We start from the raw sequence: 15,920 nt of genomic DNA on the forward strand, positions 1-15,920 counted from the left end.
CTTGAAGGTTTTCACCCTCTCCACCTCAGTCTCATCAATAAACAGGGCTCTATGCGGCTCCTTTTCCATTGTTCTTGGGTCGATGATCATCTCTTTAGTCTTATCTGTTTTGAGAAGGAGATTGTTATCATGACACCAACTTATGAGGTCTGCCACCTCTCTTCTGTATGATGTTTCAACACCTCCAGTGATCAGGCCGATGACTGTCGTGTCATCTGCAAATTTAATGATGCTGGTGTTGTTCTGGGAGGCCACGCAATCATAGGTGAAGAGCGTGTAGAGGAGTGGACTCAGCACACACCCCTGTGGGGTCCCAGTGCTCACAATTCTTGAGCTGGATGTGCGATTGTGGACTCTGACTGACTGGGGCCTGCCTGTTAGAAAGTTAAACACCCAGTTACAGAGTGTGGGTGACAGGCCAAGTGTGAGGAGCTTATTTGTGAGTTTGTGAGTTTCTGTATTAAAAGCAGAGCTATAGTCTATAAATAGCATTCTGACATATGTGCCCTGGCCTTGTAGGTGAGAAGGGCTATGTGGATGGCAGTGTTGACTGCATCATCCGTGGACCGGTTCTGGCGATATGCAAACTGTAGAGGGTCCACAGTGGCCGGGATGTTCTTTTTGATGTGGGTCATGACTATCCTTTCAAAGCACTTCATTACAATAGGAGTGAGTGCTATAGGGCGATAGTCATTCAAGCAGTACTGTACACCGTACAGTTGAAGAGATGTGCAGGAGAAAAATGTTATTAAGAAGACAATAACTGAAAAACATATAACTTAAAGCAGCGGTGGACAGATTAGCATAAAAAGCCAAAGTGTCATACTATCACAAAGAGCCACTCTCCACATAGACAACAATAGTTTGTTAGAAATGTCCAGCCATAATAGGTACCCTTGTAAAATGTCTTTAATTGATTCTTTGTGGTTTAATGCCTGCAACACAGCAGCTTGGCAAGAGAATACAAGTACATTGTGTACATTGGAACCTCGGTTAGCGTCCGACCCTAGTTAGTGTTTTTTTTGGTTATTGGGAAAAATTTATGGCACAGGTTTGCGTGCATTCTCCGGTTAGTGTACAATATGACATGCATTTTGTTGTGTTATTAATACATTGCGTGACACCATCTGTATTGTTAATATACTGTATATAAATATATATACTGTTCAAAAAAATTAGAGGAACACTTCGAAAACACATCAGATCTAAACTGGGGGAAAAACGATCTTGAATATCTTTCCTGATAATAAGTGGGTGATGTATTAGTAACAAAATGATGCCACATAATTTAATAGAAATGAAAATAATCACCCTATAGAGGGGGAAAATCAAAGACACCCCAAAAATGAAAGTGAAAAAATGATACAGCAGACTGGTCCATTTTGCCAAAATGTCATTGTAGCAACTCAAAATGATTCTCAGTAGTTTGTGTGGCCCCCACGTGCTTGTACGGGGCATGCTCCTAATGAGACTACGGATGGTGTCCTGGGGGATCTCCTCCCAGATCTGGACCATCAATGAGCTCCTGGACAGTCTGAGGAGCAACCTGGCGGCGCCGGATGGACCTAAACATAATGTCCCAGAGGTGTTCTATTGGGTTTAGGTCAGGTGAACGTGGGGGCCAGTCAGTGGTATCAATTCCTTCATCCTCCAGGAACTACCTGCATACACTATCCACATGAGGTCGGGCATTGTCGTGGACCAGGTGGTCCCACTGCACCAGCGTAGGTTCTGACAATGGGTCCAAGGATTTTATTCCGATACCTAATAGCAGTCAGGGTGCCGTTATCTAACCTGTAGAGATCTGTGCGTCCTTCCAGGGTTATGCCTCCCCAGACCATCACTGACCCACCACCAAACCGGTCATGCTGAATGATGTTGCAGGCAGCATAACGTTCACGGCATCTCCAGACCCTTTCACGTCTGTCGCCTGTGCTCAGGTTGAACTTGCTCTCATCAGGGAAGAGCACAGGGCACCAGTGGTGTAGTTGCCAATTCTGGTGGTCTACGGCAAATGCCAATTGAGCTCTACGGTGCTGGGCAGTGAGCACAGGGCCCACTACAGGACGTCGGGCCCTCAGGTCAACCTCATGGAGCCTGTTTCTGATTGTTTGGTCAGAAACATTCATACCAGTGGCCTGCTGGCGGTCATTTTGTAGGGCTCTGGCAGTGCTCATCCTGTTCCTCCTTGCACAAAGGAGCAGATACCGATCCAGCTGAGGGTTGAAGGACCTTCTATGGCCCTGTCCAGCTCTCCTGGAGTAACTACCTGTCTCCTGGAATCTCCTCCATGCGTCCAGGTACCGCAGTGATGCCCTGGTCCAGAACTGGGAGGAGATCCTCCAGGACACCATCCGTAGTCTCATTAGGAGCATGCCCCGACGTTGTCAGGCATGTGTACAAGCACGTGGGGGCCACACAAACTACTGAGAATCATTTTGAGTTGCTACAATGACTGTTACGGCGAACAGCTGTTTTGCCAGCTGATGCGCGAGCCCGTGACTACGGCGGCCCTGTGATGCGCTCGGCAACAGGCAGAACCCTGTTTAGATTATTGCAGTTTTCTTTAAGAGAGAACGTGGTAGAGCACATCTACTCCCGTATTCAACCAGGTTACTAGAGATGGTTTTTATATAATTCGGCATTAGTTCGGCCAGTCAATTCACATGATCAAAGCCAATTTACTTTCATGAAAAGTTACAGCAGTGAGTGCTCCTGTCTCATCGGCTGGTGCGCGAGCGCGCTAATTACGCAGCTGTGTCAAATCAGTCCGATTAAAGAGACGCCACTGCAGAGCAGAGCAAAGGTTTTAGTTCCTCCACACAGCTGTGAGAATACTATCAACATAGAGCTGAACGGACAGCCGGTAAGATCACTTTTTATTTTCTTTGTGGATGTGCGGCACTTGTTGCGCTGCTGTGGCATTGGAATGTGGGGCAAGGTGCTTTGTGTAATGTTGGCTGGGTAAATGGTTGCTTATGGGGGAAACGGGTCACTTGGTTCACTGCTAGATAATAATTTTACATTGGATATGTACATATGTGCCTCTAAAACTGGGGTAAAATTTGTGGTTAATTCATTAGGTATTTATTAATTTGTGTGTTGGATTTAACCAGTTCCATTAATTCATTGTTTCCCGTGGTTAAAAATGTATTTTTACGCACTCACACTGAAATAATTCAGTTAAAATCAGTTTTATTTTTTTAATCTGTTTTTAGAATTAATCTATTTTTATTTACTTGTGTAATGGTTCAAGGTTAATATTTAAGGGTTTGATAATAATTAATTGTGTTGTATTCATTGTTAATTATTATGGGTTTTGGTAATTATTTGATTTGTGAGTACTTGGGTTTAAAAAATGTTAATCATGTGCTGTTTGTCATTTAAGGTTTTTCACCTGCTGAAAAATAAAAAAGGAAAAACAGTCTGGTCTTGTTGAGTGAAGTCCTGCTTAATTGTTCAGCGTTGGTACACCCCTTCAAGTGTGGGGAACACAGCAAAAAACTATAATACTTGACAGTGAAAAAACGGTCCAGCTGGTTGGGAAAGCCCCTATCAAACCAGACTGAAACTCCTGCATCAAAGTTCACCCGACGCCTCTGCCAAGCCAGCTCACAACCCCTGCTAAGTCCAAGCCCCGCCCACTGTTGCGTTCAAGCCCAGTGCCCCAAAGTTCTCAGCAAAGCCCAAAATGGCCGAGTCGAAATCCCTGCAGCAGCTGAAGAGGTAGAGAACGACTGCCAAACAGCGGTTTACCCGACAAGCAAATGTACTGTTGAAGTCTTGCAAGAAAATGTCGACAGAAGAACTGGTGGAAGCCTTCGGCAAGGTCACACTTGAGGTCGAGAAGGTACTGGAGGCAAATGAAGAGGTGGACACCTTGACTGAGGAGGCGGCGCTCGAACCTGCTGCTAAAGAGGACATCAATGCAGATGTGAGAAAAACAGCAGAGGACTGCGAACAGAGGCCTGAAGAAGTGGAGGGCACTGTCCAGAAGGTCCTATGGCAAAACTTTGGCTGCTCCAAACTCTCCCTTGCAGTGGAAGCAGCTGAAAAAGAGTGCAAGCGGGTGGTAGCCAACAAACCTAGCCTGAAGCTGGAGGTATATGAAGTCATGCTCAGCAACATTGAGGGGCTGGTGAAGATGGCAAAACAGACCATGCGCCAATGGACTCGGAGGGTCCCAGAAGTAGAGCAGCCTGACTTCCGGCAGCATGTCAGGAATGTGGAGACTTCGCTGCAAGAGTTAATTTCTGACAAGACTACCCTGCTGCAGGTGAAGCTGGAAAGCAAGGGGCCCTCTGAGGAGACAGCACAACAGTCACCTACCATCAAGCTGAAACCAATGGCACTCCCACAGTTCGACGGCAACAAGCGGAACTTCTACCTCTGGAGGAAAGAGTGGGAGGCACTACAAAGGCAAGGTGAACCGACTGGTTCCAAGGAGGTCAGGAAAATCCACCTGTTAGGCAGCCTGGAGGACAAAGTAGTGAGGGACCTTCGCCTGTCAACATATGGGACGGTGGATGAAATATTTTGTGTGCTGGGAAATCGGTTTGGAAATAAAACAGCAATTGCCCTGCAAATCATTGAGGAGCTGCAGGCGCTGTCACCAGTAAAAAGTTATCAACCCAGGAAGATTGTCGATTTAATATGTCGTGGAAAAGGCCCTGTATGACCTCAGTGAACTGGGAAACACTGGGGCCCTGAAAAATCCACTCGTTACCAAGTCCCTGGAGAGTAAGCTGCCAGAGGGCTTAAAGAAGGAGTGGCTGGTCCATGTGTCAGAAGGAGAGGAAGCCTCATCACTTGAGGAGGGGTTTGACATGCTCCTTAAGTTTCTGAGAAGTCAGGAAAAGATTTATGAGCTCAGGGATGATGACCCCAGCAGGAGGGAGTCAAGAGTCCCACAAAAACATGCCCGAACAAAAACCACCAACTCCTCAAGCTCCCAAGCACCATGTGTTGTCTGTGGAGAGAGGGGCCATAGAAAGAGACTGCAAGAAGTTCAAAGCTCTCAAAATAGCAGAGAAGGAAGCAGTTAAAAAAATTGGTGCTTGTGGGAGGTGCCTGGAGGTCCACGACGATGACGCAGAGTGCAAGACCACCTTTCTGTGCAAAAGCGAGGGGTGTAATTATGCTCAAGGCCCGGGTCATCACTACTACCTCTGTCCCAAGGTTGCAAGTAAGGGAGATGGGACAAGGAAGCCAAAGTTCCAAAGCCCAGCAAAAGGGGGATGGAAAAAGTACACAGAGACCCAGGAAGAGTTCCTGACAACCCTGCCCCCTGACTCGGCCCAGCGGTGCCGTGATGCATTCTGCAACTCGGTCTAAAAGACATTCAGTTCAGCCGTATCTGAGAGGAGTTTGTTGGCAGAGAGTGGACTTGAAGAGTTCCCTGTCATATTGATGATCTTGGAAGTTACTGCAAATGCTGGACAGAGGATTGGGACCCTGATAGACTTGGCGTCCGACACAAACTACATCACTCATGAGGCTGCAGGTGAGCTGAGCCTGAGGAGTGAGGATGTGACGCTCATAGTCCATGGAGTCGGTGGGATGCAAGTGACAGTGGAGACCAAGCGTTACCTCCTGAAATCCAGCTCATCACTGCAAAGGGAACCCGGAGGTCTCACCAGCTTGTGTGTTACGGACTGGACAGCATTGCAGAGGTCAATCGCCACATACCACCCAAGACACTGCAAAAAATATTCCCGGATGTCCCTTTTCATGAACTGGTCCGTCCCACTAAAATCAACCTCCTCATCAGCCACAAGGAAGGCCGACTCATCCCTCAAAAAGTGTGCTCTGTTGGTGACCTTGTCCTGTGGGATGGTCTCCTTGGGAAAGCAGTGGGTGGCTCTCATCCAGATCTCATGGAAGATGTTAAAGTCACAGCCCATGGATCCAGAACCCACTTTGCCCGCTCCATGCGCACAGCAGCTGTTGCGTACCAGGAGGTCACTAGCAGGAGCCCAATTCATCCACTTCAACTCACCCAAGCAGTCACGTCTGCTGCCAACCGAGACTTTATAGACTGGTGGAGGTGGGACAGCATCGGGGCTGCGTGTGAGCCCAGGTGTGGCGGCTGCAGATGTGGAAATTGCCAACCTGGAGGGAAGGAGATGACAATCTCTGAGGAGAGAGAGCTGGAGCAAATAAAGAGTGGACTGACCTACATCAGTGGAGATCGCCACAGCGACAAACCACACTGGCATGCAAAGTACCCTTGGGTGGAGGATCCAGCAACATTGCTAAACAACAGGAGAGCAGTTGAAGCAACATTCCTGAGAAAAGCAGTTGACAAAGGAGCCAAGATGGAAGGCGGCCTACAAAGCTCAAGTCCACGAGATGGTCGAGTGGAACCTGTAAGTGTAATAATCAGCCTCTTTGTACCAGTAAGTGGAGGCAGGGCAGGTTAATACAGTTCAAGTACACCAGGTTAGAGTTAGCACAAGTTAGTGTTAGTGTGAAAAAGCAAACGCAAATATGAATGGCACAAAAGCGCTGGTTTCTAAACCAGCCCGGTGTGGGAATATTTTGGTTTTAAACAGAATTAACAAGGTGAGCACATGAACACCGACCACCTGGTATATGCCATTTGCTGGAAAGTAGACGAAGAAGAGCTATACAACAAACTTTCATGACCACCTAAAACACAACCATCCTGTCCAGTTTTCACAACTGGGAAAAAACAGTCAGCGTTTACTGAGGCATTTGTTGGGCAAAGTAAACATAAACAAAACAGCAAAAAATGGTACACGCTCACAGACAGTGTCATTCGCTATATGTGAAGCATTCCTGTGAAGGACTAATACCCGATGTTTTTATTCAAGTGCAAATTCCGTTACAGAGACTAGATACAGTGTTCCCTCACTCCATCGCGGTTCACCTTTCGAGCCCTCGCTGTTTTGCGGATTTTTTTGTGCAATTTTAGTGCTTTTTCAGACTGAGAGTCAATTTTATTTTCATTGTTTTTTTTTTGTTTGTTGGATTTATTATGTTGTTTGTTTAATTTATTTTATTTAAAAGCTCTTGACAATCCAGTTACAATGTTAAATACTGTGGGGAAATTAAAGTTTATTAATTTTGATATGATATACTTGCATTGTTATGCCATACAGTATAATTAATGAAAAAATGGTCTCAAAAAACATTGTCAATAATATAGATGATCAACAATAATTTGTTGGACGATTATCGTCCAGCAGTGACGGACCTAGTGGTGGGTTGCCTTTTTGCTCGTCCGCTCCTCTGCTCTCTTTATTTGTTTGCTGGCTTTCCCCCTTACCTGCTCCTTTGTCTGCTTTGATGGGGTCATCTTGTCTTTGTGATGGAGGGAGAGTGCTGGCCTGATGTCGGCATGCTCTCTAGTTGTCCGCATTTTCTGCAGCTGGGGATTTGGATTGTAGGTTTGGAACCCTAGGGTCTCCTGCTCGGCCCCCTTTGGGCGCCTTGCTCATGCGCTGCCTCACTGGTCTGGCTTCATACCCTTTTGGCGGTCTGGCGTAATGCCCTGGTGGGACATGCCCTGGGTGCTACAATGCAGCTTCCAGGTGTGGGGAGATCGGCTGCGGTGTTGGTGTGTGTGCGTGTGTGTTTTTATTTATTTATTTTTTTTACTCTTTTTTTGGTGTTCCATCTCTGCCGCCCGGGCCTCTTTGGGGCGAGGGGTGATATCTTCTCTTTCCTGGCCTTGGGCTGGGCAGGTGGTCCTGTATCAGGGCCGGATGCGGGGGGCCCTGCTCCCTGGAGGTGGAGGGGTGTGGAGGTCTTGTGCTCCCGATTGTGGGCAGGTTTTCTTCTGGTTGGTGGAGGCTACTCTGGGTCCGCTGGTGTTTACCCCCCGGTGCCCATCTGCCCTTCTGCGGAGTGTTCTCTCTCGCAGGTCTTGGGGGCTGGTTGTCCTTTCTGATCTGCCCGGGAGAGGGGCAGTATCACATTTTGGTATAATTTATGGTAGCAGGGCACTGTTTACTGAAATCTCAATTGCAACATTTACATACAAGTTCAGGGCTCCAGACTAACTTTTTCAACTATTGGAGCACAGTGGACCCTAACTTATAATTTTAGGAGCGCAAGCCCAAAATTTAGGGGCACATTCTGAAATATACTTGCAAAGTACGTAAATATTCAAATTTCCTCACATTTTCACTGTATTGTTGATAATACTTGAATAATAAATGGCAACTGTCTTCTCTAACCACCTGTCCATACCTTCAGGAAGGCCTCTTTTGTGGTATCATATACACCTTAAAATGAAATCACATCATGTGATTGATGTTGTGCACAATTATTAATTATCCGTTAAATATTTACTGTAGACCAGAAACCACCAGCCTGTAATCACAATGTAGCAACTTAATCATCGTAACAATGTCAAAGGCTCGAGGGAGAGGAAGCGAAACAAGCGGTGGCTCTAGCAGTTCTGGTCGAAGTACTCCAGATTCAGTCATATATATGGAAGATGTCGATCTAGAACAGATTCCTGAGACAACCGGAGGTGCTCACCTAGTACCACAACCGCCGCCGAGACCCGACAAGGATGACACAGTTAATCAGATGACACACTTGAGTGGAAATATAGATAAAGCAACAGCGAGAGCCTTACAGAAGGTTAAACACCACGCAAAAAAGCAAGAAAGAAGCTTAATGGAAAAGAGTGAGGATACCATGGTGAAAACCATGGGGGATTTTGGAAAACAGCTGCAGCAACTTGTGGAGAATTCCAACTCCATGCACAGTGTAATTCAAGGTCTGCTAGAGTCTTCCAACGTCATGCAAAGAGAAATGCCAGGTATGAGAGAGGAAGCTCAAGGTCAGAGAGAAGCATTGCAAAAGGATATGGGGATATTAAGGAAGGAAATGCAAGGTCTGAGAGTGGAGAATAAAGAATTACAGGAAAGTTATGCTGCACTGGGAGCCACTCTCAAAAAGGAAGGTAAAGAAAAAGATAAAATCATTGAGCAGCTGAAAATCACCATAGATGACATGGATCAGAACACATGAATGAATGACGTGGTCGTGACGGGACTTCGAAGGTTCTATGCCAGAGCAGTGGCGAATACTGAAGAACCAGATGAAATGGATCTGTGTAGGCTCTCAGTCGTACAGGAGTTGTCCATCAAGGAAAAGGCTTCTTGAGACGTCATCTGTACTTCTGTGAAGAAGGTGTCGGACGTTTCGCTCCTCATCCGAAGAGCTTCGTCAGCGAACTAATAAGTGCTGGTAGCCTAGGCCTTAAATACAGTCAAACAACAGAACCCATCATTGAATCGGAATGGTGGTTTGAGGTTTAATTTGGACCCTGTGTTCAGCAGGTTACTGAGACCAAAACCCACAGCTCTTAGTCTTGCAAATGAGGTGAAGCCAGGGCCGAGCCAGAACAATAGATGCTAACGAGCCAGTATCAGAGTCGTTCATACCCAACTCAGGGAGCGACACTTCCCTTTTATCGGAGGTGTTAAGGTAGGAAAGGATTATACCACTACTCCGCCCAGGCTTAGTGTAAGGAACCAATAGAAGGAGGGTGTTGGCACACCAATTCCGCCCACTCTTACTGTATTTAAGGCCTAGGCTACCAGCACTTATTAGTTCGCTGACGAAGCTCTTCGGATGAGGAGCGAAACGTCCGACACCTTCTTCACAGAAGTACAGATGACGTCTCAAGAAGCCTTTTCCCAGATGAAATGGATGTCGCCTCAACAGAGCAACAAGTTGTTGATTTTTTGCAATCGAAGGAGGTGGATGTTGACATCCAATCTATTGATACTTGTATCCCACTGTATGGGAGGAACTGTACTACACCCGTCATCATCATCAAATTCACTAATAGGAAATACAAGGTTGCTCTGCTGAAACAGGGAAAGAAGCTGAAAAGGACAAACGTCTACATGAATGACCACCTGACCAAGCGCAACGCTGAGATTGCGAAGAAAGCACGTGATCTGAGGAAGCAAGGAAAGATCCAAGGAACATGGAGTGCAAACTGCAAAATCTTCATCAAAGTAAATGGAGGACCAGAGGCCAGAGTTCTTGTTGTCAAAGACATCAAGGACCTAGAGAGATATTGAGGTCTCCCAACATGGAAGAAAACAGCTTCAATACGCTACAAGAAGATCTACAACTGGACACTTTTCACTTTACAGATCACAAACAATTGGATATGGAAAAAGATATTGATCCAGACTTTTTTTTCTCTCCGGAATGTTTTTTCTCACATTACAAACGACTGCCGTTATTATACGGAGGAGCAATACAACAACAGCTTCATCAACGACGACAAGTTATCCATCATCCACATAAACGGCACAAGCTTGAACGCAAACTTTACTAATATCAAACAATATCTGAATCAATTCAAGGAACCTTTCAAAGTAATAGCAATCTCAGAAACTTGGATCAATGCTAAAAAAGGAATCGACTTCGAGCTGGAAGGATATGAAATGACGTGTGCAAACAGGAACAATGCAAATGGAGGAGGTGTGACTGTATACGTGGACAAACATCTGAACCACAAAATGGTAAAGAATATGTCATTTGTCATCGATAACATTTTAGAATGAATAACAATTGAAATCTGTAAAGAAAAAAGCAAAACTGTGTTAATAAGTTGTGTGTATAGAACTCCAAAGTCAAAGAGTGGAATGTTTGAGGATTGGATTAAGACAACGTTTACAGACATAGGTCAAAAAACTATTTTTATATGTGGAGACTTCAATATTGAGCTTTTGAACTCACACAAGTGCAAGGAAATAGACGACTTCACAGATACAATGTATAGTTTGAGTTTATATCCTAAAATCATGAGACCAAGCAGAATAACAGACCACTGTGCCACCCTCATCGATAATATATTCACCAATGACTTTGATAACAACACCATCAGTGGCCTGCTAAATAGTGACAACAGTGATCATCTTCCAGTGTTCACAATTTACAATGTACATTATAATAAAAGACAGGTGGAGGCAAAAAAGACTTTTCAAAGACTCCGTACAGAGGACAGAATCCGTGCCTTCAGGAAAGATCTAGAAGAAAAAAGTTGGGAGAGTGTCTACAGTGCAACAGATGTGGATGAAGCATATGACAGCTTCCTTGGTACTTATATGGAGCTCTACGATAAGAACTGTCCCTGGCAAGAAAAGTCCAAGAAGCAAAAGAAAAACAACCAGCCATGGATGACAAAAGGACTAAAAAACGCCTGTAAGAAGAAGAACACATTATACAGGACATTCATTATTCAACAGACCAAAGAAGCAGAACAAAAGTATAAGACTTACAAAAATAAGATGATAACTATCTTGAGAGTGTGTAAGAGGGAATATTATAGTCATTTACTAGATAAGAACAAAAATAACATTAGAGCAACTTGGGGCATCTTAAATAGTATTATAAATAACAACATTAGGAAAGCAGACTACCCTCACTATTTCATGGTTGGAAACACTTACAGGAATGACATGAATGAAGTAGTTGAAATGTTTAATGATTATTTTGTAAATATTGGACCAAAACTGGAAGAAGAAATTCCAAAACAAGACACAGTTGATGAAGGGAGTTATATCATTGATAGGAATCTGAAGTCTATGTTTCTCACTGTTGTAACCAAAAAGGAGATCACTGATATTGTTAAGCATTTTAAGACAAAAACATCAACTGATTGTCATGGAATCGAAATGGAAACAATTAAAAGGGTCATCAATGAGATCGCAGACCCGTTAACATATATTAGTAAATTATCATTTCAGACAGGAATATTTCCAAGCAAAATGAAAACAGCCAAGGTGGTTCCAATTTTCAAAAAAGGAGACAAACACCAATTTACAAATTACCGGCCAGTTTCCTTGTTACCACAAATCTCTAAAATTGTGGAGAAGCTATTTAATAATAGGTTAGACAAATTTATTAATAAGAATGAATTATTTGCTAGCAGTCAATATGGTTACAGAGCCAACATTTCAACTTCTATGGCACTGATCGAAATCACGGAGGAAATCACTACTGCTATAGACAATAGAAGATGCGCAGCAGCTGTTTTCATGGATCTGACAAAAGCCTTCGATACAATTAATCACAATATCTTAATTTCAAAATTAGAAATGTACGGAATTAGAGGATTAGTTTTGAATTGGGTTAAAAGCTACCTAGCAAAGAGGAAACAATTTGTAAAGCTAGGAGAATATAAATCTGGGAGCTTATACACCACGTGTGGAGTACCCCAGGGGTCCATACTGGTACCAAAACTGTTTAATTTGTACATCAACGACCTTTGTAAAGTAACAAAGGACTTAAAATGGGTCTTATTCACGGATGATACCACCGCTTTCTGTTCTGGTGAAAGCACACAAGAACTCATTAAAAAGGTCAAGGGTGAAATGGTCATATTAAAATCTTGGTTTGACAGGAACAGATTATCCCTGAATTTAAGTAAAACTAAAATAATGCTATTTGGAAATAGCAGAAAGGACACGTACGACCAAATACAAATTAACGGAGTGAATATTGAAAAAGTGGAAGAATATAAATTCCTTGGATTTGTAATAGATGAAAAAATGAGTTGGAAATCTCATATTAAATATATACAGCAAAAGGTGGCGAGAAATATCTCTATATTGAATAAAGCAAAATATGTTCTTGACCAAAAATCACTCCACACTCTGTACTGTTCCTTAGTATTACCATATTTAATGTATTGTGTGGCGATATGGGGTAATAATTACAAAAGCAATCTTCTCTCACTCACTGTACTGCAAAAAAGATCTGTGAGGATAATTCATAATGCCAAGTATAGAGAACATACAAACCCTCTATTTTTAAAATCGCACATATTAAAATTCGCAGATTTAGTAAACTTACAAACCGCTAGAATAATGTATAAAGTTAATAACAACTCGTTACCCAAAAACCTCAAACAGTATTTCTCTATCAGATAGGAGAAACACGATCTTAGAGGAAAATTAAACTTAAAACATTTATACGCGAGAACTACGCTGAAAACCCACAGCATTGCAGTGTGTGGAATTAAATTATGAAACGGATTGAGTAAGGAACTCAAACAATGTACAGAGATGAGCTCATTCAAAAACCAATACAAGCAGTTGATGTTTGCTAAATACAAGGCAGAAGAGTCTTGATCATCACAATGATGTTCTGTCAGGTTTGTTATTTTTGTTGTTGTTGTTTATAAAAAAAGTTCTGTTCTTTATTCATATTTATTTTAAACATTTATTTATTATTATTATTATTATTATTATTATTATTAATGTATATGTATATATAGAGATTTTTTGGGGGTGGGGTGGGGAGGGCATGTCTTACCGTTATCTATTATGTATTATCCTGACTATCACAGAAACATGACATGGAATGCAGGAAGTGAACATCATGTACTGTACTAGATATAGAATGGATGGGGGGTAGGATTAAATAAGCTTTGCTTCTTCCTACTCCTTTTGGACATGTGGAACTGTAAAATAATGATAATGATTCATGAGATGTATTCCATTGTAACCTTCATGTTCAAATAAACTAAAACAAACCAATCATATGTATTCAACACTGTTTCCCCTGTTTATTCAGTGTGTTTGAAGTATATTTTTATATGGTTATAGCTTCAAATCAATGTAGTCTGTGTGTCATGCCCCTTGAAGTGACAGCACCCTCTCTGGCACCCCTTTCAGGAGAATCAACCATTTATACATGCAGACGTGCATACATACACACTTACAGTACATATGTACATCCCCATGTAACTCAGTGTTTTATCTATGGTATTGTCATGTTGTTATTTTTATTCTAACAATGGTAATGTTGGCAATAACATTAGGAACAGTTATTGTTACTCTTAACCCCCCGGGGAAAGTTGTAACTCAAGGATCACTTGTACATAAAACAACAATAATCAAATACAAATATTTTATATTGTCACTATTTGTTAGTTACCAAAATTAAACAAACTCTACCAACATGGTGATGAATGAAATTGGGATTGTTGTGCCTTTTCTGAGGTCTCCACTGTCCTCAGCGCATTCCAGTTTCATCTGTTTTACTATTTCTGCAAACCTTATGTTATGGTTCTTCGGTTCTTCTGTTCAACTAATGATACTGTTTCTCTTTTGGTCCAATTCTTCAGGATCCTCACTCAACCAGTCCAGTGACCTGTTTGTCAATGCCTCATGCAATGTGTCCACAAATGATTCAACGTCCTGCTCGGAAGTGGAGGACAGCGTGGGAGCCACAAGTCCATACAAGGCAGTTGAGATGTTTTTTATAGCCCTGGTCACTGGATCGCTGAGCCTTGTGACTGTAACAGGGAACATTTTGGTCATGCTGTCCATCAAAGTCAATCGCCACTTACAAACTGTCAATAACTATTTCTTGTTCTCATTGGCCTGTGCTGACCTGATCATTGGCGTGTTCAGCATGAATTTGTACACTGTCTATATCATTGTTGGATACTGGCCCCTTGGGCCTGTGATCTGTGACCTGTGGCTCGCTTTAGATTATGTGGTCTCCAACGCCTCAGTGATGAACCTGTTGATCATTAGTTTTGATCGCTACTTCTGTGTGACCAAGCCCCTCACATACCCCACAAGAAGGACAACGAAGTTGGCGGGGTTGATGATTGCAGCAGCATGGATCTTATCCTTCATCCTTTGGGCACCTGCCATCTTGTTTTGGCAGTTCATAGTTGGGCAGCGAACAGTGCCACCTGGAGAGTGTTACATTCAGGTACTATATAGAAAAGTTTGTCTTTTATATGGACATGTCATCTTCATATTTAAACCTGTACATTTTTGTCAAATGTATTGTGCACACTTGGTACCCCGTCTCTCACCCATACTCACCCATACTCACCATGGATTGACATATGACCTCAGGCCCAACAGCTGACTTCTCTCATACAATATTTTGCAAAATCCAAGAACAGAAATCAGCTTTGCTGTTTTGATTCCTGATCAAAATTTTAAGACCAGTTGAAAAATGGCAAGAATTTACATTTTGCACTGTTGGATCTTAAGGAGGTTCAAAAGTAGAGGTTCAAAATGCAAAAAGAAGAAATGGGAGTGAGACAAAAAAAATTTGAGTAAGCAATTTTTTGCAAACAACCATTCAAGTGAAATCGGCTTGTTGATCAGCTGTTGATCAATTGTGTAAATGTGTAAAAAACAAAAATATATATATTTTTTTTCAATCTGTTCTTTTAAACCACTAATAATAACATTCTAGCCGATGGTGGTGGTGGTGTTATATTTGTTGGTTTATTTTTTTTTATTTTGAGCCAGTTGCAAACCAGTTGCAAACAAAATAACATGGGGTGAAGGTTTTCACTACGTGGAATATCTGAGGAGTTGAATCAGAGCAACTGAACTTGGACCTGTATGAGAGGTGAAACATCGTTAAGAAAATCAAGGGAGTCCAGTTTCTCTGATTCAGCTGCTCAGATGAACAAAGTATGCAATTCAAAAAGATTGAAATATACCAAATGAACAGTTTTTTAGAAATTAACTCAGCAGGTAAGTTTGATACTAATATAAGGACCATTTCTTCTGTAGACCACCCCTCTGCCTGGATCAATAGATCAAATTGGGCATGAAACGCCTCTCATACTGTGCCTGGTAGTATTCATTTGGGCAGAATTCTCACACGCTGTCTCTGTTTTTATGGAGCGCTCTTCTCCAGCAGATATCTGTAGCTGTCGGATGGACGGGATGTCAAGTCCCCACTCAATGTCCTTCAAGTCATTACTTTTTTCTTTGGTAAAGACCCATGACCCACGAGTTGAGAAACACTGCTCTACTGTAGATTGTCATAGGTGTGAATGTGAGTGTGAATTTGGGTTGGGTGATAATTTTTCATATATCGGTATAAATTCCTCCAATGATAAGAAAATGACATACTGGTATAAATGATAAATG

At 42.7% G+C, this 15,920-nt stretch overlaps 1 protein-coding gene across 2 annotated transcripts in view; it reads left to right on the forward strand.

Annotated features, from left to right (window-relative positions):
• Nucleotides 1–15,920, forward strand: part of chrm4a (cholinergic receptor, muscarinic 4a) — a 76,053-nt gene that overhangs the window by 45,365 nt on the left and 14,768 nt on the right. For both annotated transcript variants that reach the window (XM_054773807.1, XM_054773818.1), the window contains exon 3: nucleotides 14,135–14,733. In XM_054773807.1, the coding sequence (XP_054629782.1) occupies nucleotides 14,135–14,733 (599 nt within the window). The remainder of the gene's footprint in view (nucleotides 1–14,134; nucleotides 14,734–15,920) is intronic.

This window comes from Dunckerocampus dactyliophorus, chromosome 1, assembly GCF_027744805.1.
Source record: "Dunckerocampus dactyliophorus isolate RoL2022-P2 chromosome 1, RoL_Ddac_1.1, whole genome shotgun sequence".
Lineage (NCBI taxonomy): Eukaryota > Metazoa > Chordata > Actinopteri > Syngnathiformes > Syngnathidae > Dunckerocampus > Dunckerocampus dactyliophorus.